This window comes from Labeo rohita, unplaced genomic scaffold (genome assembly GCF_022985175.1).
Source record: "Labeo rohita strain BAU-BD-2019 unplaced genomic scaffold, IGBB_LRoh.1.0 scaffold_83, whole genome shotgun sequence".
NCBI classification, from domain to species: domain Eukaryota; kingdom Metazoa; phylum Chordata; class Actinopteri; order Cypriniformes; family Cyprinidae; genus Labeo; species Labeo rohita.
Window position 1 is genome coordinate 624434 of NW_026129777.1, and position 22068 is coordinate 646501.

At 29.1% G+C, this 22068-nt stretch overlaps 3 protein-coding genes across 5 annotated transcripts in view; 1 reads left to right on the forward strand and 2 right to left on the reverse strand.

The window, feature by feature from the left end:
• The window catches only part of farp1 (FERM, RhoGEF (ARHGEF) and pleckstrin domain protein 1 (chondrocyte-derived)), a 97309-nt gene extending 81273 nt beyond the window's left edge, over nt 1–16036 (forward strand). For both annotated transcript variants that reach the window (XM_051104853.1, XM_051104852.1), the window contains exons 21-27: nt 1301–1390; nt 1892–1974; nt 3879–3991; nt 5613–5776; nt 10539–10646; nt 10724–10875; nt 13520–16036. In XM_051104853.1, the coding sequence (XP_050960810.1) occupies nt 1301–1390; nt 1892–1974; nt 3879–3991; nt 5613–5776; nt 10539–10646; nt 10724–10875; nt 13520–13601 (792 nt within the window). In that variant the 3' untranslated portion in view covers nt 13602–16036. The remainder of the gene's footprint in view (nt 1–1300; nt 1391–1891; nt 1975–3878; nt 3992–5612; nt 5777–10538; nt 10647–10723; nt 10876–13519) is intronic.
• A 45-nt stretch (nt 16037–16081) lies between these two features.
• LOC127162069 (gamma-glutamylaminecyclotransferase B) lies at nt 16082–18343 on the reverse strand. Of its 2 annotated transcripts, XM_051104854.1 has the most exons (3): nt 18205–18322; nt 17201–17252; nt 16082–17115 (listed from the first exon to the last, which is right to left on the reverse strand). In XM_051104854.1, the coding sequence occupies exons 2-3, from the start codon at nt 17212–17214 to the stop codon at nt 16626–16628; spliced, it is 504 nt and encodes a 167-aa protein (XP_050960811.1). In that variant the 5' UTR covers nt 17215–17252; nt 18205–18322; the 3' UTR covers nt 16082–16625. The 2 variants fall into 2 exon arrangements, with proteins under 2 accessions (XP_050960811.1, XP_050960812.1); XM_051104855.1 differs by lacking the exon at nt 17201–17252 and having other exon boundaries at nt 18205–18343.
• Nucleotides 18344–20832: 2489 nt separating this feature from the next.
• Nucleotides 20833–21737, reverse strand: LOC127162062 (gamma-glutamylaminecyclotransferase C-like). Its single transcript, XM_051104835.1, has one exon. The coding sequence runs from the start codon at nt 21667–21669 to the stop codon at nt 21124–21126; it is 546 nt and encodes a 181-aa protein (XP_050960792.1). The 5' UTR covers nt 21670–21737; the 3' UTR covers nt 20833–21123.
• Between the last annotated feature and the right edge of the window lie 331 nt (nt 21738–22068).

The following is a 22068-nucleotide window of genomic DNA, read 5'->3' on the forward strand; positions in this document are numbered from 1 at the left end:
TTTTATTTCTTTATTAATATTTTTTGATCATTTATTATTTTGTTTTGCTTTATTATTTATTTATTTTTCATTTTTTTGCCCTTATTAATGTTTTATTTGATCAGTTATTTATTTAATATTTATTTATTTTATTTTATATTAGTTTTTTTTTTTTACTTTTTTTTTTTTGTTTTATCGTATTATTTTAAATTGTTTTATTTTGTTTTACTTTAAATGTATTATATAGTTTGCTTATAAATATTTTTTGATTTTGTTTTACTTCATTATTTTTGATTTTGTTTATTTTTTAATTTTTACTTTATTGATGTTCTATTTGATAATTTATTATTTAGTTTTTTTTATTTTTTTGATCTGTTTTGTTTAATTTTCAATGTATTTTTAGTTGTTTTTTTAATTCTGTGAATGTTTTATTTTTTATTTTTAAATGTATTACTTTGTTCATTTATAAATATCTTTGATCTTTTAATATTTTGTTTTACTTTATTATTTATTTTGTTTAATTTCTATTTTTACTTTATTGATATTTCATTTGATAATTTATTTAATTTATTTTTATTTTTTGTTTTATTTTGTTTAATTTTCAGTGTATTAAAAGTTGTAGTTTTTTTTTTATTTTGTGAGTGTTTTTTTATTAATGTTTTATTTTTTAAATGTTTTATTTTTTATTTTGTTTCTTTATTTTTATTTTAAAAGGGGCAATGCACATTAATTAACATAAATAAACAAGTCTATTATGTAAATGCGCCAGATTTAGTGATTCAGGCTAATTTTGTATTTTTAAATGTATTGTTTTGTTCATATATAAATATTTTTGATCATTTATTATTTTGTTTTACTTTATTATTTATTATTTTGTTTAATTTCTGTTTTTTACTTTTTTGATATTTTATATGAACATTTTTTTTTTAATTTTCAAAGTATTAAATTTTAGTAATAATATATAATAAGTCATTTTAATTCTGAGAATGTTTCATTTATTCTTATTTTTGAATGTGTTATTTTTATTATTTTAATATTTTGTTTTATTAATGTTTTTTAATGTTTTAATTAAAATGTTTTTAATGTTTTTGTTTAATGTGTTATTTTCTGTTTAATTTTATTTATTAATATTTTGGTTTTATTTAATTTTTTTATTTTATTTTTACCATTACAATTTCTAAGTATCGGTCCAAATATCTTACCATGTTTTTTGTGCCCCTTAGAGCACCAGTTTAAGTGAATCATCTGTCTTGATAGTTTTAGGAGAGAAAACATAACGAAGACTAATATTTTCCTTTTCTCTTCTTGAATGTGTTTGCAGTTCAATGATGTTCTGATGTACACGAGTCGAGGGATGACGGCCTCCAATCAGTTCAAAGTGCACGGTCAGCTTCCTCTGTACGGCATGACGGTGGGTAATAGTTGATTCATATTTGACCACAACATAAACAGCAATGTTTCTTTCAGCTCTGTATATTATATAACTCCCTTCACTGACAGTACCTTTCATTATACAGCAGCGTTCCCTGTATTTTCCTGCACGCTGTCTGTTTGTTTTGGCCGTGTTCCCGCTGCCTCCGTCTCCAGTTACTAATTGCACATTCACACAAACAGGAGCTTCATTGTTGTGCAGGCCGCAGCTCGGGCACGTCTCGCTAAATTGCATATTGCATGTAAATGTAATTATCCAGAAACATGCAGCATTCAAACAGTGAATTGCAATCTTGATGAGGTTTTAATTGAAAAATAACGACCGCTTATGTTCAGAGCTCGATACGGGAAACTTAAGGACCAAAATAACGTTAATGACGAGATTAATTTATGCAAAAATTACCTTTTTGACTTTGAGGTGAAATGTGAGTGTTTCAATGTGATGCACGTGTTTGTAACCGACGGGTTCATGTGTTTGTAGATCCGTGAGAGCGAGGACGAGTGGGGCGTCCCGCATTCCTTCACTCTGTTTGGACAGAGACAGTCTGTCGTCGTGGCCGCCAGGTAATTAACATGTTGACCAATTAACCTGTTCCGGGTTTAGCTGGTTAATTATTACATGGGTGGTTTGCTTTATGCTCATCATGCCGTCTTCTTTCCTTGATGTTTTCTTGTGAGAGCTTTGTCTGAGGAAACGGTTCACATGTCAAATTCATGTTCATTGTGCAAATGAAAGTTAAAATAAATCCTGACAGAGCCGTTGGCCTGCTTTCCTTTTATTGTGCGTCCTGCTGAAGAAATTTATGGGAACATAATGATGCTTATATAAATTGACAAATGCAGTTCAGGTAAATCTAGTTTGGTGTTAGTAGAATATAAAGAGTTATGCAATGTTCTGTGATCGAATGCATTGTGTTTACATAAAAGCTGTTTGAAATGCATTCACTGAACTGAGATCGGAGCAGATCTGCACAGCAGAATAAACTTACAGAAATACTACAGGTTTTTAATTGAGATTCCACAATTAAGGCCAATAAGTAATGGCAAAAAAGTTTATATTTTAATAATAATAATAGTAATAATAATAAATATGATTATTATTACTGCTACTACTAGACGTAGTATTTTAGTACTATTATATTTAATATAAATAATAATAGTAGTATTCATAATTAGTTATTATTAACAGTATTATCATAATAATTATGATTATTATTAGTAGCAGCAGCAGTATATTTAATAATATGATTCATTTTATAGTGCAAATAATGATAATTATGATTTTCTGTTATTATATTTAAATAATAATAACAACTAATTTGACAATTTTATAATATTTTCCTTTTTATTATAAACAAAGTAATTGTTAGTGTATTATTATTATTATTATTATTATTTAAATTTTTTTATAATATTTTTATTTTTATTATGAACAAAATAATTGTTAGTTTATTATTATTATTATTTTTATTATTATTATTACTATTATATTTTATTAATAATTATTACTGCTACTACTAGTATTTTAGTAGTATTATATTTATATAAATAATACTAGTATTATTAATACTGTTATTATTATTATTATTATTATTATTATATGTAATAATTATTACATAATAATATTAATCAGATGTAAAAAAAAAAAAAAAAAGAAAAAGAAAAATGTTTAGTTTTTAATAATTATAATTATTATTAGTAGTAGTAGCAGCAGGATATTTAATAATATGGATATTTTATAGTGCAAATAATGATAATTGTGATTGTTCTGTTATATTTAAATAATAAATTAATTTAATATTTTTAATGTTTATAATATTTTAATATTTATTATTATTATTATTATTATTATAAACAAATAATTGTTAGTTTATTACCATTTTTTATATAATAACAACCAAAATAATCATAATTAATCATTTTTAGCACTACAATTAATCATTATTAAATATACTACTATTATTACCACTACTACTACTTCTATTACTAATAATAATTATTATTAAAAACTTATTTGATTGTTGTTGTTGTTGTTGTTGTTAGTATTATTTTTATGTAATTTGTACATATACTAATAATAATAATATAATATAATATATAATAATGGTACATTAATTTAACAATTATTTAGTTTATAATATAAAAAGAAGAAGAAATGTTTAGTTTAAATAATAATGAAAATAATTATTTATTTATTTATGTATTTATTTATTATAATACAGTAGTACACTTCAAATGTTGACTACTGTATATAAATGATAATGATTATTACTAATACTAATATTATTAGTAGTATTATTACGTAATTTTTTTAATGTCGATATTTAATTAAGTTAAATTAAATTTGCACTTTGCTAAATATTTATTGATCTACTAAGGTGGTAAAAATCGTAGTATGGCTATAGTATGTCTTCAGTGCTTTGATTGACAGTAGCTGCATTGCTTGCGTCCTCTCATTGCCCCCACAGCTCCGCGTCTGAGATGGAGAAGTGGGTGGAGGACATCAAGATGGCCATTGAACTGGCGGACAAATGCAACGGCCCCTCGGCTGAGATCCTGTCCAGCAGTTTCACTGACAGCAGTGAGTTTTCTCGTTTCATTAACTGCATGTGAACTTCTGCTACAGCTGATCTGACTGATCTCACACAGGCCAGTAAAGCTTACAAAGAGCTTCATGACAGAAATATGTGTCAGATGAATAGTGCTTCAGATGAATCATTGACTTGCAGATGCGACTTGAGTGTGACTATACGCTGCATGAACACAGTAGTTGAAGGAGTTTTGTGTATTTGCACTGGATCTCAGCATCATGTTTCACAGGTTTCCAGTTCTTCAGCTGATCGTCTTCACGTCAGTCTGATACACACACATGCTTCTGCTTTATTAATATCAAGTAAATCTCTTGTGGTTTTCTTTCATCATATTGTTCCTGTCGTCTAGACGTGGAGTTTGATGTCATTGTGATGTGACTGTTTGCTTTTCTGACCTGTTGCATGAACTCGTATCCGATTTTAAAGTATTGACAGAGTTTTTGTTCGCAGTCTTTGTCTCATGAAAACCTTTCTGACTTCAAAGGACAACGTCTACCTGCTTTATATTGATTTTTGTAACTGTCTATGAAATACATTTATTTATTTAAAATAAATAAATGTATTTATTTGTAATTATTATTTTATATATGTGATTTTATATAATCTGATATTATATATTATGTATTAATTTATTTAATAATATATCGAAATGAATCTATTTATTTTTAATTATTATTTTATATTTATATATTATATAAAATCACATTTTTTATATATGTATATATATAATTTATTTATTTTTATAATATATATGAAATGAATCTATATATTTATTTTTTATTATTATTTTAGATTTATTTATTATGTAAAATCACATTTTTATACATAGATGTGATTTCATAGAATTTGATATTATATTTTATTTTTTATTTATTTAATACTATATATGAAATATATTTATTTATTTTTAATTATTATTTTAGATTCATGTATTATATAAAATCTATAGATGTGATTATAAATATATTAAATATATAGATGTAATTTTTTTTAATTTTATATTATATATGATTTATTTTATTTATTTATATATTTCAAGTAAAAACTAAAGGTTATTTACAGTTTTTATTTTAATTTAAAGTAACATAAACTGTAAATAACCTTGAGTTTTTACCTAAAATATATAACAACTGAAAAGATATGTAGATATTTAGTTTTTATTTACTTTTATCAAAAAATATAAAAATATATTCAGATTTTATTTAATTTTATACAATTTATATGTCCATTTTAAAAACATTGCTAGTGTCATGGTAATTTTTAATAACAGCTTTGGTAATACAGTGTTACTTTCATAAAAACATGGTATAAACAAAGTAACAAAACATCCATATATGTACTACCATGGTATTTTGGATGTGTACCATGGTTTTACCATGATATTCTTAAAGGTACTTTGAACATGGTAATGAGATCACACAGTAATACTATGGTACTTTGACATATACCGTCATTACCATATTTATGTATTCCTGATATTGACTTGATACGCTCCAGTACCTAGAAGGATGATTTTACCATGGTACATATGGTACAGAACCACATAACCTCAAGATATCACCACCTTCATTGTTTTCTTGTTTAAATGGCTGTTCTTCCCACGTTTCCCAGAATCCCCTGAGGAATCTAGCGCCGACCAGGAGTCAGAAGACGACCTGAGCGCCTCACGGACGTCTCTAGAGCGGCAGACGCCTCACCGTGGTAACACCACGGTTCACGTGTGCTGGCATCGTAACACCAGCGTGTCCATGGTGGATTTTAGCGTAGCGTTAGAGGTACCGGAGCACAACGTCCCGCTCCAGAGCTCCCGTCTCTCTCTGTGTTTGTGTTTAACCTTCCTCTCTTTCTCTCTTTCCTCCTCGGGGAACTTCGACTGTTTTCAAGGCGTCACTCGTAATTGGTCCCACGTGGAATGTGGGCACCGTTTGACATTTTCATTTTTTAAATCTGGAATTGAAGGCGTTTAATGAAACAGTTTGAAAGCATTTTCAGATGCACTAAACTTGAAGTTAAAAAGAGTGTGAATAATTGAGAGAATTTTCATTCAGTGCAGAAAATCCTGATCTTAACGAATATTTCTGTCTAATTATCTACTTAAAATGTCTAAGAATCCTTGAAACAAGATGCATTTATTTTATTTTATTTTATATTGTTACATATATATGAAACGTGTGTGTATATATATAAGTGTATATGTTATATTATTTATGTATTGAATTTATTTATTTATTGTTATTACTGGATATAAAGACTTATTATTAATATAACATATTATTTTTTTATAATTATTTATTTATTCAAATTTATTTGAAAATTACATATTATTATTACATATATATGAAACTAATTATATATGAAAAAAAAAAATATATATATATATATATATATATATATTAAACCTTATTAATATAGCTTATTATTGTTATTATAATGTTTTATAATTATTTATTAAAATTTATTTTAAAAATTTGTTATATATTATTTCATATATATGAAACATAAATAAATAAAAAATATTTATATATTTATTTTATTTATTTATTTATTATTATTACTAGATATTAAAACATATTAATATAGCTTAATATTGTTATTATTTTTTTATAATTATTTATTTAAATTTATTTTTTAAATTTATGTTATATATTATTACATATATATGAAACACATATATAAATTAAAAATTATTTTATATTATTTAGGTATTTATTTTATTTATTTAGTAATATTACTAGATATTAAGACTTATTATTCATATAGATTATTATTATTTTTATAATTATTAAAAAATATTATTCATATTTGTATAATTATTTGTTTATTACATTTGTTTTTGAAAATTTGATGTTATATATTATATACATACATTTTATTTATTTATTTATTATTATTACTACTAGATATCAATACTTATTATTAATATAAGTTTTATAATTATTATAATAATTTTATAATAACATTATATAATAATATTTTTATAATTATTATATAATTATTATTATTACTATAATAATCTTGAGGTCAGTTTTTGAAATACATTTCTTCTGCTCACCAAGGCTGCGTTTATTTGATCAAAAAATGAAATATTATTACAATTTAAAATAGCAGTTCTACATTTTGTTTTTTCTACATTTTATTTTTCAGAATTCACAGATGAATAAAATAGAAATCTTTTGTAACATTATAAATGTCTTTGCTGTCACTTTTGATCAGTTTAATTAATCTTTGCTGAATTAAAGTATTAATTTCTTTAACAAAAAAATAAATAAAAATCCTGGCCCCAAACTTTCAAAGTCAGTTTATCTTGTTTGAAGGATTTGTAGATGTTTTGACTGAAAGGACTGATTCTAAACTCGTTAAGAAGTGTTTTTGCCTTCTTTATTGGTTGAGTCTTGAACATTCAGGTTCCTGCTGTCGTCTTCCTGCTGTTGTTTCCTCTTCAGATTCTCAGGCCGTATCGTTTCTTCCTCCTCCTGTCCGTGTCCCAGTGCGTGTCTCACGTCTCTCTCTGTGTTTCTGTGTTTGTGTGTCTCTGTCCGGCTCTGTGTTAGAGGACTCTAGTCCAGTCAGTCTGTCAGAGGCTCCCGTTTCGGCCCCGCTCAGGGCCCAGGGGCCCGTGTCTCTCTCTCTGGTGTGTTGGTATCGCTTCCAAAGCCTCTGCTTTAATGAAACCTGCAGGAACAGAGAGGTAAAACACGGACGCCGGATAACATGGCAATTCACTTACAATGATTTGCTAGTGTTCGTTTAGCAGATGTTAAAGTTTGTGAAAAGCTGTTCCAGACGAGCCTGGAGCTCAATTGGATTGGATTAGTGATTGGTGTTTGCATTTGTTGTTTGTAAAGTTAAACTGGTTGCTAAACATGACTTTACTGTTAAGCAAGTTGAAAATCACATGTAGGAAAGAGCTCAGGCCTATTAAGTCCTGTTAATTCAGGCTGCCTTCAAACCAGAGTTCATTAAAACTATTTAAAATAATTATCAGGGATAGAAAGAAAGCTGATATAAAATAAAAATAAAATAAAATAAAATAAATAAATAAAATAATATATATTCAAAAAATAATGCACTTAAATTAAACGTATACATGTTGCTAAACACGACTTTACTGTTAAGCAAGTTGAAAATCCCATGGAAAAGAGCTCAGTCTTATTAAATGGCCTTAGAAGTCTTATGACAGTCTGTCTTCAAACCAAAGTTATTATTGTTAATTAAAACTATTAAAAACAATTCTCAGTGATAGAAAGAAAGCTGTTAAAAATTAAATTAAGTTAAATTAAATTAAAAAAAAAATTAAAATTAAATTAAATTAAATATAAAATTAAATTAAATTAAATTAAATATAAAAATACATATTCAATAAAAATATATTTAAAAAAAAATGTATGCAGTTAAATTAAATGGTTTTATAATAAATTAAATTAAATTAAATTATTTATTAAATTAAATTAAATATTCAAAAAAAAAATGTACTTACATTAAACATATAAATGTTGCCTTGGAACATTTGAAATAGAGTATGTTTTGATTAAAGAATTTAAATTACTAAAACTGAAATAAAAAAAACATGTTAAAGATCAAAACATGTTAAAAACAGTTTTAAAAATGCATGGTAAAGGTAAATAATAATGCAAAAACCTAAACTAAAACTAAAATGAAAACTGAAATAAAAATAAAAGCTGTTTAAAAAACCAAAATAATGACTATAATAGCATATAAAAAACTATACTACATAATTAGTAGTAAAACTATATTGTATAAAAACTATAATAGTATATAAATACTAAAATAATAGTGTTTTAAATGACTCGATCTTGTAGAGTAGTGAATTTGACATTGCTACTGCTTATTGGCTGAAATGTCACATAGTCTTTGTCCAGATGAATAATTGTTTATGTTTCTATTATCAGCACTAACTAAATAACCTGCTGGACTTTCTACAGCTCAGCACATGTAATAAATGACCGACTATGTGTCGTGTCCTCTGAACACTGACTGTACTTTGGGTTGTGATGCTGTTTCTGTTCAGTGTCTCTTTCTCTCTTTGAGTGTTGTTGAGTGTCTTTGCCTCTTCTTCAGTTGTTTACTAACAGCACAAATGTGACGATGTATATCAGTTTTAACCTGCTGGTTCATGCAGGACATGTTCCTGCATTTACTGTAAAACCAGAGAATAGAATTGAACTGAATTCGACATTGCATCTTTAAGATAAAATGCAGCATGCTACCGTCTGATGCATGTGTGCAAAGACCCACCAGTGCAAAAAATGTTTACAGTAAAATATTTGAAGTATGTTTGATTAACATGGTGACACTTTGTGCTGTTAGTCTCCTAACCTTTGTTGTGCCCGTGGTCCAAAATATACAACACCCAGTAAAAACTGCCTTCTATTTAAATTATTTAGACATTTTTATTTATTTGTAATAATTTTGATTCTGTTGTGATTTAAATTGTGCATCACCTTCAAATTAGGAATGTTATTGTAATGCATGACTTAAATCACAATACAATACATGAAATGTATTTAATTTCTAAATACTAACTATATTAGTTGTGCAATAGTATGTATACCAGTGTTATTCTAGTATTATTGATATACTATTATAGTTGTTGTTGGTTTTTTTTATATATATAATTTCTATTTTAAAGTAAAGTTAATGCGGCAGCATTTTACAATGAGGTTTCACTTGTTAACATTAGTTAACGTCAACTAAAAATGAAAAACATTTTGGTAATTGTTTATTAATCTTAGTTTTTTTTAGTATTTTATGCAGTAATTACATAAAAAGATTAATAAATAAGTACATACACAATTAACAAATGAATTATTTATTATTAGTTAATGCATCAGCTAATGATGTTTACTATTACTTTTTTGTCATTTTTGTTTTTGTCTTTTTTATGCATCTATAGTTATTTGTTAATTTTTTTTTATTGTTTTTATAGAGTAAATAAATATATTGATAATAGTGCTGTCAAACGAGACTTTGTAATTAATTGCATGTAAAATAAAAGTTTTTCTTTTATATAATATTTGTATATACTGTGTATATTATGTTTATGTAAATACACACATGCAGTATATATTTTCTAAATATTGACATATTTCCATGTATATATGTATGTTCATATAATATATAATATATATACATATTTTTAAATTATAAACATAACATTATTCTTAAATAAATACATTCATATGTGTATATTTATATATTCAAAATAAAATGTATATGTATATAAAATATTATTTATATGCATAATAAATATAAATATACAAAAACCTCATTAGCTGTGTTTTACATCACGGACCACAATGGAAACAACTTTTGTCTTTAAACTTTATTGTGTCATCATTGACAAATTGAGTGCGTGTACCACTTTTTTGTCTAATAAAAAGAGTACATATATTATGTGAATTATTTGAATTATATCAGCACTAATTAATAATCCAGATGGTGTTGATTTTGGACCTTGTTTGTAACTGAAGTGTTTTCTCTCTGTTTTCTCATGTTTTCCTTGTCTTTATTCTCTAGAATCAGCTGTCTGGGAATCTGCTGAGAAAGTTCAAGAACAGCAACGGCTGGCAGAAGTTATGGGTGGTCTTCACCAACTTCAGCCTGTTCTTCTACAAAACACACCAGGTCAGAAATGTTCATGAAATAACAGTAAAGTGACAGTGATGTGTTTGGCCGTGTTTAATGTTTAAGTCTTTTTGCAGGATGAGTATCCTCTGGCCAGCCTTCCTCTGCTGGGATACTCCATCACCATTCCCTCAGAGTCCGAGAACATCCACAAAGATTACGTCTTCAAACTCCATTTCAAGTCACACGTCTACTATTTTAGATCTGAGAGCGAGTACACCTTTGAGAGGTACAGTACGGCAACCGAAATAAACCTACATACTCATGCAAACTCGACAATACTAGCTAATAATAGTAAATTAGTTCATTAATAAAAAAAGATTTTGAGTAAATGTATATATTAAATGCATATAAATATTTGTGTTTCAGTAACAAAATATTATACTTCATTTTATAGTGTTTCCATAGATTCTACAAACAATATTTACAGAAGTGCTACTAACAAAAAAATAAAATATTATATATTTATATATATATATATATATATAAAATATTGTTACAGAATTATTTATTTTGTAATGTTTCTGTAAGAAAATGTTACACTTTTAGTTATTTTAGTGCTGTTTCTGAAATAAAAATACTCTTACTGAAACATGCTACACAAAAAACATAAATTACAGAAAAGTACAACAAATAACTAAAAGTGTAACATTTATGTTTTTAGCATGTATCTAGCATGATTAGCATGTTGTTAGCATGTTGAGATGTTTTAGCATGATTATCATGTTAGTAGCATGTTAATAGCATAATTAGCAAGTTAATGTCATGTTGTTAACATGTTTCTAGCATGACTAGCATGTTGTTAGCATGATTTAGCATGATTAGAATGTTGTTAGCATGTTGCTAGCATGATTAGCAAGTTACTATCCTGTTGTTAACATGTTTCTAGCAGGATTAGCATGTTGTTAGCATGATTTAAAATGGCATGTTGTTAGTATGTTTATAGAATCATTAGCAAGTTACTATCATGTTAACATTTTTCTAGCATAATTAGCATGTTGTTAGCATGATTTACCATAATTAGCATGTTGTTATCATGTTTATAGCATGATTAGCATGTTGCTTGCATGTTGTTGTCATGATTTAGCATGATTAACGTGTTGTTAGCATGTTTCTAGCAAGATTAGTAAGTTACTAGCTTGTTAGCATGTTTCTAACATGATTAGCAAATTATTAGAATGTTGCTAGCATGTTTCTGGCGTGATTTGCATGTTGATAACATGTTTCTGGCATGATTAGCATGTTGTTAGTATGTTCTTAACATGATTAGCATATTGCTAGCATGTTTCTAGCATGATTAGCAAATTATTAGAATGTTGCTAGCGTGTTTCTAGCATGATTAGCATGTTATTAGCATGTTGTTGACATGATTTACCATAATTAGGATGCTGTTATTATGCTTATAGCATGATTAGCATGTTGCTTGCATGTTGTTGTCATGATTTAGCATGATTAAGATGTTGTTAGCATGTTTCTAGCATGATTAACATGTTGTTACTATGTTCTTAACATGATTAACATATTGCTAGCATGTTTCTAGCAAGATTAGTAAGCTACTAGCTTGTTAACATGTTTCTAGCATGCTTAGCAAATTATTAGAATGTTGCTAGCATGATTAGCATGTTGTCAGTATGTTATTAACATGATTAGCATATTGCTAGCATGTTTCTAGCATGATTAGCAAATTATTAGAATGTTGCTAGCATGTTTCTAGCATGATTAGCATGTTATTAGCATGTTGTTAACATGATTTACCATAATTAGCATGTTGTTATCATGCTTATAGCATGATTAGCATGTTGCTTGCATGTTGTCATGATTTAGCATGATTAACATGTTGTTAGTATGTTCTTAACATGATTAGCATGTTTCTAGCAAGATTAGTAAGTTACTAGCTTGTTAGCATGTTTCTAGCATGATTAGCAAATTATTAAAATGTTTCTGGCATGATTAGCATGTTGTTAGTATGTTCTTAACATGATTAGCATATTGCTAGCATGTTTCTAGCAAGATTAGTAAGTTACTAGCTTGTTAGCATGTTTCTAGCATGCTTAGCAAATTATTAGAGTGTTGCTAGCATGATTAGCATGTTGTTAGTATTTTCTTAACATGATTAGCATATTGCTAGCATGTTTCTAGCATGATTAGCAAATTATTAGAATGTTGCTAGCATGTTTCTAGCATGATTAGCATGTTATTAGCAAGTTGTTGACATGATTTACCATAATTAGCATGTTGTTATCATGCTTATAGCATGATTAGCATGTTATTAGCATGTTGTTAACATGATTTACCATAATTAGCATGTTGTTATCATGCTTATAGCATGATTAGCATGTTGCTTGCATGTTGTTGTCATGATTTAGCATGATTAACATGTTGTTAGTATGTTCTTAACATGATTAGCATGTTTCTAGCAAGATTAGTAAGTTACTAGCTTGTTAGCATGTTTCTAGCATGATTAGCATGTTATTAGCATGTTTCTAACATGATTAGCATATTGCTAGCATGTTTCTAGTTGCTAGGCTTGGCTAGTGATAGATAGATTAGAAATATTAGATGAGTTTGAATGAGTTTAAATGGATTATAAATACAGTACATAGAAGGGAAGTTTGATTGAGTCTCAAGGGATTCTGGGAGTTGTCAGTTGGACTTTGAAGAGTGTTGCTCATTTGAACATTCCGTCAATGTAAGTCTATGGGATTTTTCTCAGGTTTCATCGTCATTTTTAGGAAAATCGTAAGGCGGATCAGTTAGAAAAGATACAGCACACTCGGTCAAGTCAATCTGAAGAGCTGGACTGAGTTTAAAGTTTGTGGAGTTAAAGCTGTAGGAGCTGGAGCCGATGATCTGTTTTTGTGTGTTTGTTGTAGGTGGATGGAGGTGATCCGCAGCGCCACCTGCTCGTCCAGTCACATCCGCTCTCTGAGCCGCAAAGAGCCGCACGTCTACTGACCAAAGACCTCCACAGCCTGAACACACACAAACACACGCGTCAGGTTCTCAATCAGGTCCTCTCTATACACTTTCACATGTTTCTTATGGACGTTTCTTGTGTGCTATATCGTCGTTTCACTTTACTGAAGGGTTGAGATGTGAAGTTTTGTGGAGGTCAGTGCCAGAAACACACACACACACACACACACACACACACACACTATAATCACAGCATCAGCTCAGAGCCAAACACTCCCAAATACACAGTTGGTTTAAATGTGCAAAAAGGTGAAATCCTCATTAATACACAGCAGTCCTCGTTCATGAAATGCAAGAACTAATTAGCAAATTTGTTCGGAAGAAAGCTTTCACAAGTGGTTGAATTGAATGCAATGGTTATGTTGAATGCGATGATTTGTTCTTATGAATGTTTTATTGATTTGTATGTGAGAATGTTTTATAAATGCTTTATTGAATGCTATAATGAACATGAGACTGGTTTAATGGAATTGAATGCAAAGGTTTAATCAGAGAAGGGTTTACACATGGATTTGTTCTGCTGGCGTTTCATGAATGAGGTTCGATGCCTGTAAACACTGTCACTCAAAACTTCTTCTCTGGACTGTTTTTAAATGTTTTAACACTACGGCTTTTATTACTGACTTCTGATCTGATGTTTATAAAGGGTTGACGCTGTCTGTCTACATCTCTGTGATAAGAAAGGAAACAATCTGGCAAAAAATGTGCAGGTCATATTTCACCCCAGAAGTAATAGGGGGGAAAAAATAAGATTTTATCAGGAATTTGCATTAAAACATAGGCCATTTTTAGGACCATTAGGGTTTTTTTTTTTTGTTTTTTTTTGCAATTTAATGACAATTTGTCCTGAATTTTTCATTATTTTAATGCAAATAGTACAACTGATACTACAATTGTTAGTTTACATAAGAGTATTATTTGTTGTGCAGAATTAAATTTACTCTGATTTTAATAATAATAAAAAAACAGTATGATTTTCATTAGTGTATTAAAGTGGAAATTTAGGGGAAAATGTCATGAAAATATTAAAATGAAAAAAATTTGTTAAAATATACTTATTTACTTAATACTTAATTTGAGGGTAAAATGTTATTTTGCAAAACAACAAGCATATTTGTAGAAAATACATACATATTTTCTGCATGAATCATAGGCTATTTTTAGAACTATACATTTTTTTTGTTTTGTTTTTTATGACAATTTGCCCTGAAATTGTCATTATTTTAATGCAAATAGTACAATTAATACTACATTTGTTAGTTTACATAATATTATTTGTTGTGCAGAATTAAATTAATTTTAATAATTAAAAAAAAAAAAACAGTATGATTTTCATTGCTGTATTAAAGTGGAAATTTGGGGAAAATGTCATGAAAATATTAAAATGAAAAAAAAAAATTCATTATTATAATGCAAAAAATATATAGTACAATTGTTAGTTTATGCATGGTATTATTTGCTGTGCAGAATTTAAGATTTTTATTCTGATTTTAATTAAAACTACTTTGTGTCACAAGGAAAAAAAATGTATTTCTTCAAAAATTGCAAAATAAGGTTTTGCTTTTATCATTTTGGGTGATTTTCTTTGTTGTTTTTTTTTTGTTTGTTTGTTTGTTTGTTTGTTTTTTTTGCATGAAAACGTTTTTATATTTTTAGGACCATTTATTCTTCTTTTTTATTTATTTATTTTTTTTACATTTTTGTGATAATTTGCCCCAAATTTCCATTATTGTAATGCAAAAAGCCTAAGAACATAAGTTAAATGCATTTGTTTGTTTGTTATATAGAATTTATTCTGATTTTAATTTTTTCAAAAAAAAAAAAAAAAGATTTTCTTCTCTGCATTACAGTATAAATTTGAATTTGTCATGAAATGTGACAATGTCAAAAATCTTCTTATATTCTTGTTTTGATTTATTTTTTTGGGGGGTGAAATGACCTTGTCGTCCCGTAGACCGCGTCTATGCACAAGCTGGATTTGTAACGTTTTAGGCCTGAGACGTACGGCACATGCTGCCTTCAAGCGTTTATACCACACTCAAACCTTTCTTTTGTAGGATGTCATTTTTATACGAGTTTTGATACTAACTGTGAAGCGCTCCACACTAGTTTTGTGAGGGATCAGTACACAGTCCCTCATAGTTAGCCATTATTCTGTCATGGTGCAACAAAAACAAAAACAAACAAACAAAAAAAAAAAACGAAGGAAGCCGGCTGCCTTTTGTTGAACTGCTTGAGTGCCAAAATTCTTCTCTTTAATCTTTTTTTAAGCATTTGGAGCATTTTAATTCTTTCTTAATGCATATATATTATATATATTAAAAAGGAAAACACAATATGGATTATATGTTGGCAGAAATGTATGTTTGACAGTGCGTGAATATGTTCAGAATAAACAAATCCATATATATACAGATGTGCATTTGTTGTCATTTACATTGTTTTGAAAAAAACAATAATGAATTTTGAATTAATGTTTTATTGTAAAGTGTCATTTAGAAAACGCATAATAATAAACACTTCTACAGCATATATACAAATACATCTGATATACAGTACTGGAGTGTTTTGCACTACATTTATTCAAGATTAAGAGTTCATAATCTTGTATATATTATAATAGATTGTTCCCAGTTCCTCTTACAGTAGAATCTTTTACAGTAGTACATTTCCCTGTAAATTTGTCCTTTGATTTGGTTACATTTTATCATTTTAACAACTTTAATATGATACCACATTAAAATCTGGGTCAAAAATTAACACTTGCTGAGCAAATGATCAAATACTGGAGTGTAAATGTAAATCACACATAAATGACATGTCAAAAATAAAAAAAATCATTTTAGTGCTATAGGAAAGTCAGCACTTCAAATATAAAATTTATTGAATACTATTGTAAAATTAAATGGAATAATAAATCGAAATTTAGTGTATTTTAATTGTTGCATACAGCAGATAGAAAACTGTTTGAATCTTCGCCAACTAAAATAAACACTACCTTATTTATACAGGTTCTTTATATTTCAGTCCGTGATCACCGTTTGTATCATAATTCTCATATGTTGGTTTCTGAAGCCAATCCTGCTCATGTGTAGTCTTGACGTACACATCAATCTCCTCGATGCTTCCAGGCTTCAATGTGCTTTCTCCTTCACCGTCCACGACAAGCACCTCTAGCTTGACCTTGATGCGCTTGTACCACTCAGGACAGCCTTCAAACTTGTCCAGAAACTTCTGCATCTTCTGGTCCACGCGGTAGATCTCACCGTAAACGCGCTGACCCGTCCCGGGAACGTTGAGCAGGAAGGGGATGTTGTATTCGGAGCCAATCACGAGCGGGTATTTCTCTACAGTTCGAGCACGAGCGAGGAACTCTGCCTGACCGTTGGCAGCGTCCTCAATCCTGAAGTAGTTGGGCTGGCCTTTCTTCAGCGTGCCGTACATGAAAACAAGAGCCATGTTGAACCACAGGACAGAATACACTGACAATGAGCTGTGGAGAAACAGATGCTTCATTAGTACAGGTGTTTTATTAATACAGAACATAGAAGTGTGTTGCAGGTAAACGGATTATTCACCATTGCTTGTTCATTTCAACACCAGCACATTAACCATTCCATGTCAATTAGCCTATTTATGAAATAAACATGCATGTCAGACATATTTTGATAACTCATCATTTTGCATGTGATCATTAACATGATGAAAGAATGTTTAGAAGTTGTGGAGAGTTTGACACTTTTACTGAGAATCAGTGAAATCAGTTTTGATCAGTTGTACTTTATCATTTGCACATGTGCCAAAACACATGCAATTTGCTTCAATCGATGAGAAATGATGTGAACAAGAAACTAATTGTTCAAACATCTGAACTTGTTTTGAAAAAAAAAAAAACACTTTTGAGACCTGAACCAAAGCAAATGAAAAAACTGAAATACTGAGGGCTCATGTTTGCAGCAAATATTGGGTGTATGAACATTTTAACGATTTTATATCACCTTAATATAAAAAAAATGTACATTTTTAGCCATTTTCATTTTCAAACAGCAGAAATTAAGCTGAAACTCAGGGATGTAGAAATGCATTTGTCACTTAGATGCAAGGATATAAACAGCTAAATAATCTCACTGACATAAGAACAAATAATTGTATAATCATTTAGCTGATTTTACATCACTTTTGCCTACTAAATATGTAAAAGCTGACATTTTTAAAGAGTTAATCTTATTTCGCTCACATACCAACTACATTATGTAATGCATACAGAAATAAAGCTGCGTGCAGCGCTTCAAAATAAAATAAATTTAATTAATAGAATAAAAAGTATATTACATATTATATATTTTAATATACAGATCTGCCAATCAGTCGTTGATAAACTCACGTAATTTATAAAATCACGTAAATTCACGTAATAAAAGCATGCAAAATACAAATACATGCATATTTCATAAGACGACGATCAAACGAGTTTTCAGCAGGTGAATAGAAGAAAAGTTCAATTAACTTATTCGAGCCAAGGTCGATGATCAGACCGCGGTTTACATGAAAACGTTGAGCAAATGAACTCTTCTGATCTTACCGCTAATATAACGGATTCTTTCATTCATTCAGGATCAAACTGTGAGTTTGAGGAAAGACAGGAAGAAACAGGTTTGTCAACTGTACGAACTGCTGCTGAGTCGCAGTGGACTTCGGCCTTCCAAAGGAAAATGAAGAATTGACGTAATCATGACATATTGAATGATGGGCGGGGTTTGATAGAAACATATGATCTATTTGCGGTTCAGTAGTAAAAATAAAGTTGACAGATCTCACCTTAACCTCAACATTATATTAAAGAATCTGAGCAACAACAAGAGAATTATACTATAGAAATACATCAAAAACAGAAGTACACTTTTAAATATATTGGTTTTTAGCAGGTTATTAATATTCAAATGTTACACTGACAAACTTAAAAAATGCTACACAATATTAACATTTTACAAGTAACATACATTTTACATATATTTTCATATAATTTAAAAACCTAATAAATTGTTACTATAAATATAAATCAAATAGTTTTATTAGTAAATTAGTTTATTAACATTGCTTTTCAATACACTGAATTATTCAATATAAATTTTGTTTAGTGAGAAAATTGTTACTAATAATAGTAATTATTAATTTTAAATTACAAAATGTTTTTCTTTTTTGTTTTGTAATTGCAAAAAAAGGACATCTGTAAAAACCCTTATCTTTAGAGGTTTATTGTACAGACAGGTAACAAGATATAGTGATATATAATTTTTCAGACTTACACTCTGTCAATATTATAATATAAGGTATTTAAAACCTTACCGACATTAACAAGCTAGTGATAACAATGTAATGTGATACATGTTATATTATTTGGCACTGCACTGGAAATAATTAAAAATACATTAAAATGAAGATTTTGGTGTTATTGTGACTATTGTAGTATTGTAGAAACACACTCTTCTCTCTATACCAGATAATGCACCAGACACTTTCTTATAAACACTCCATGTTACAAGGACTCAATACGATAACACAAATGTTAATGCACCACGAATCATATTGCACTTGCTTTTTTAACCTTAAATACCTCTTTTGCACAATATAGTACAGTATTATGTAAAGTACTTGTATAGTCTGTCTTAGGTTATGTGTATGGTCAACTATTTATAGTATATGTATTAGATTAACGCTTCAGTAAGTTAGCTGTGTATAGGTTAGCTGTGCATTAAAAATTGCTCTTACGTCCAGTGTTGTATGTTTATATTTGTTTATTTATGTAGCACCGTGGTCCTGTGAGACACAACATTTCATTCCACTATATGTCCACACATGTAGCAGAATGACAGTAAAGCTCAACTTGACATGACTTGTATACTGTTTGTTTTTTCTTTAATTTTTATAAGAATTTGCCCCCAAATTTTCATTATTGCAATGCAATGCAATGCAATGCAATGCAAAAAAAAAAAAAACTAAATTACATTAACAAGAAATTATTACAATTTTAATACTAAAAACAATATGATTTTCATTACTGTATTATAGTAGAAATCTGAATTTGTCATGAAAACGTCACAAAAGGAAAAATCTTATCTTTTCATGCTTTGATTCAAAAAACAACAAACACACACACACACACACACACACATATATATATATATATATATATATATTTAAAAATACAATTGAGCAGGCTTTAAAACACAACAAAATCAAATAAAATAAAGTAAAATAAAATAAAACTTTACAGGCTTTAAAACATACAACAAAATAAAGTAAAATACAATACAATTTAGCAGACTTTAAGACATGCAACAAAATAAAATAAAATAAAACTTAAACATAAATAAATAGCCTTTCGTGGCTTTTTTTATATATATATATACAGGGGTTGGACAATGAAACTGAAACACTGGCCAATATATTGTTGGAGGTTTCATGGCTATATTTATGCAGCCTGGTGGCCAGTCTTTACTGATCGCACATTCCACCAATAAGAGCAGAGTGTGAAGGTTGACTTTGTGCACCCAATAGCTCAAACATTGTACCCTGAAGGTGGTGCCGTGTATTAGGATGATAATGCACCAATACACACAGCAAGACTGGTGACAAGAGTGATTTGATGAACATGAAAGTAAAGTTAAACATCTCCCATGGCCTGCACAGTCACCAGATCTGAATATTATTGAGCCACTTTGGGGTGTTTTGGAGGAGCGAGTCAGGAAATGTTTTCATACACCAACATCACATAGTGACCTGGCCACTGTTCTGCGAAAGGAATGGCTCAGAATCCTTCTGGCTACTGTGCAGGACTTGTATTTGTCATTCCCAAGATGAAATAATGCTGTATTGGCTGCAAAAGGAGGCCAAACGGCATACTAATTGTGGTCTAAACCCAGGTGTTTCAGTTTCACTGTCCACCCCTGTATATATACAAATTCAATTGCAGGAAAAAATAATTCATAAAACTAAATGTTCAAATACTGGAGTGTAAATGTAAATCCTAGATCAGAAGTTGATGCCTCAAGATTTTTTTATTTTATTTTTTTTTAATATTCCATAAATCAATGTGTCAAAACTACCGTACTGGAAACAAATACAATATTGTAACGGCTTTCCCGGAAGACCAAAACCACTCAGAAACTAGTATGTTTCCTAACTGTCTCTTGTCCTCTAAAAAAAATAAACATACATGAAATTAAACAAGGAAATGTAAAAAAAAAACAAAATAATAATAATAATTCATATAAAAGTTATATTTATATACTGTAAAAAATATAAAATGTAAAGAATGCAAGATAAGTAAATTTATGTAACACTGGAGGTGTGGTAAAATGATCATTTTGGACCCTATTAATACCCATACAGTACCTTTCTGTGTCACACCATGTCTACACTGGATGCAACAAATCGACCGCTGCAAATCATTTGAACTTGGTTTTATATCAGTATGTCATAAATAGAACGAGGCAGCAGTTTACTGTTGGGGATCTGTCATGCTGTTTTGCACCACGCCACATTCAGTGTGGATGTTGGGTTCTGTAGTATTTTGTTGTGTCGTGCCGCTCGTGTCCGGTGTAGGCATGGTGTCACTGTCTATGTACTTCAGTCCGTGATTACCGTTTGTATCATAATTCTCAAATGTTTGTTTCTGGAGCCACTCGGGTTCATTTGTAGTCTTGACGTACACATCTGTCTCCACGATGTTTTCTCCTTCACCATCCCTGTCCTGCACCTCCAGCTTTATCTTGATGCGCTGGTACCACTTAGGACATTCTTCAAACTTGTCCAGAAACTCCAGCATCTTCTGGTCCACGCGGTAGATCTCACCATAGACATGATGGCCTGTCCCGGGCACGTTGAGCAGGAAGGGGATGTTGTATTCGGTGGCGATCACGAGTGGGTATGGCTCTACGGTTCGAGCATTAGCGAGAAAATCAGCCTGACCGTTGGCAGTATTTTTCATCCTGAAGTAGTTGGGCTGACCTTTCTTCAGTGTGCCATAGACGAAGACATCAGCCATGTGAACCACAGAACAGAGCACATTGCTAATGAGCTAAGGAGAAAGAAACACTTCATTAGCATTCAAAATAAAATCACTGACAATTACAAGCCATTTGCCAACTAAGCAGACATGTAAGCCCATGTGTCTGGAAAAAATAAAGTAAAAGAAAATACAATTTAGCAGGCTTTAAAACATACAACAAAATCAAATAAAATCAAATAAAACTTTGCAGGCTTTAAGACATACAACAAAATAAAATTAAATAAAATTAAATTGAGCAGGCTTTAAAACATACAACAAAATCAAATCAAATCAAATAAAGTAAAATAAAATAAAACTTGGCAGGCTTTAAAACATACAACAAAATAAAGTAAAATAAAATACAATTTAGCAGACTTTAAGACATACAACAAAATA

What these genes read in the sequence shown, in the direction of transcription:
- LOC127162062 (XM_051104835.1), bottom strand. Translation starts at nt 21,669, where the DNA reads ATGGCTGATGTCTTCGTCTATGGCACACTGAAGAAAGGTCAGCCCAAC.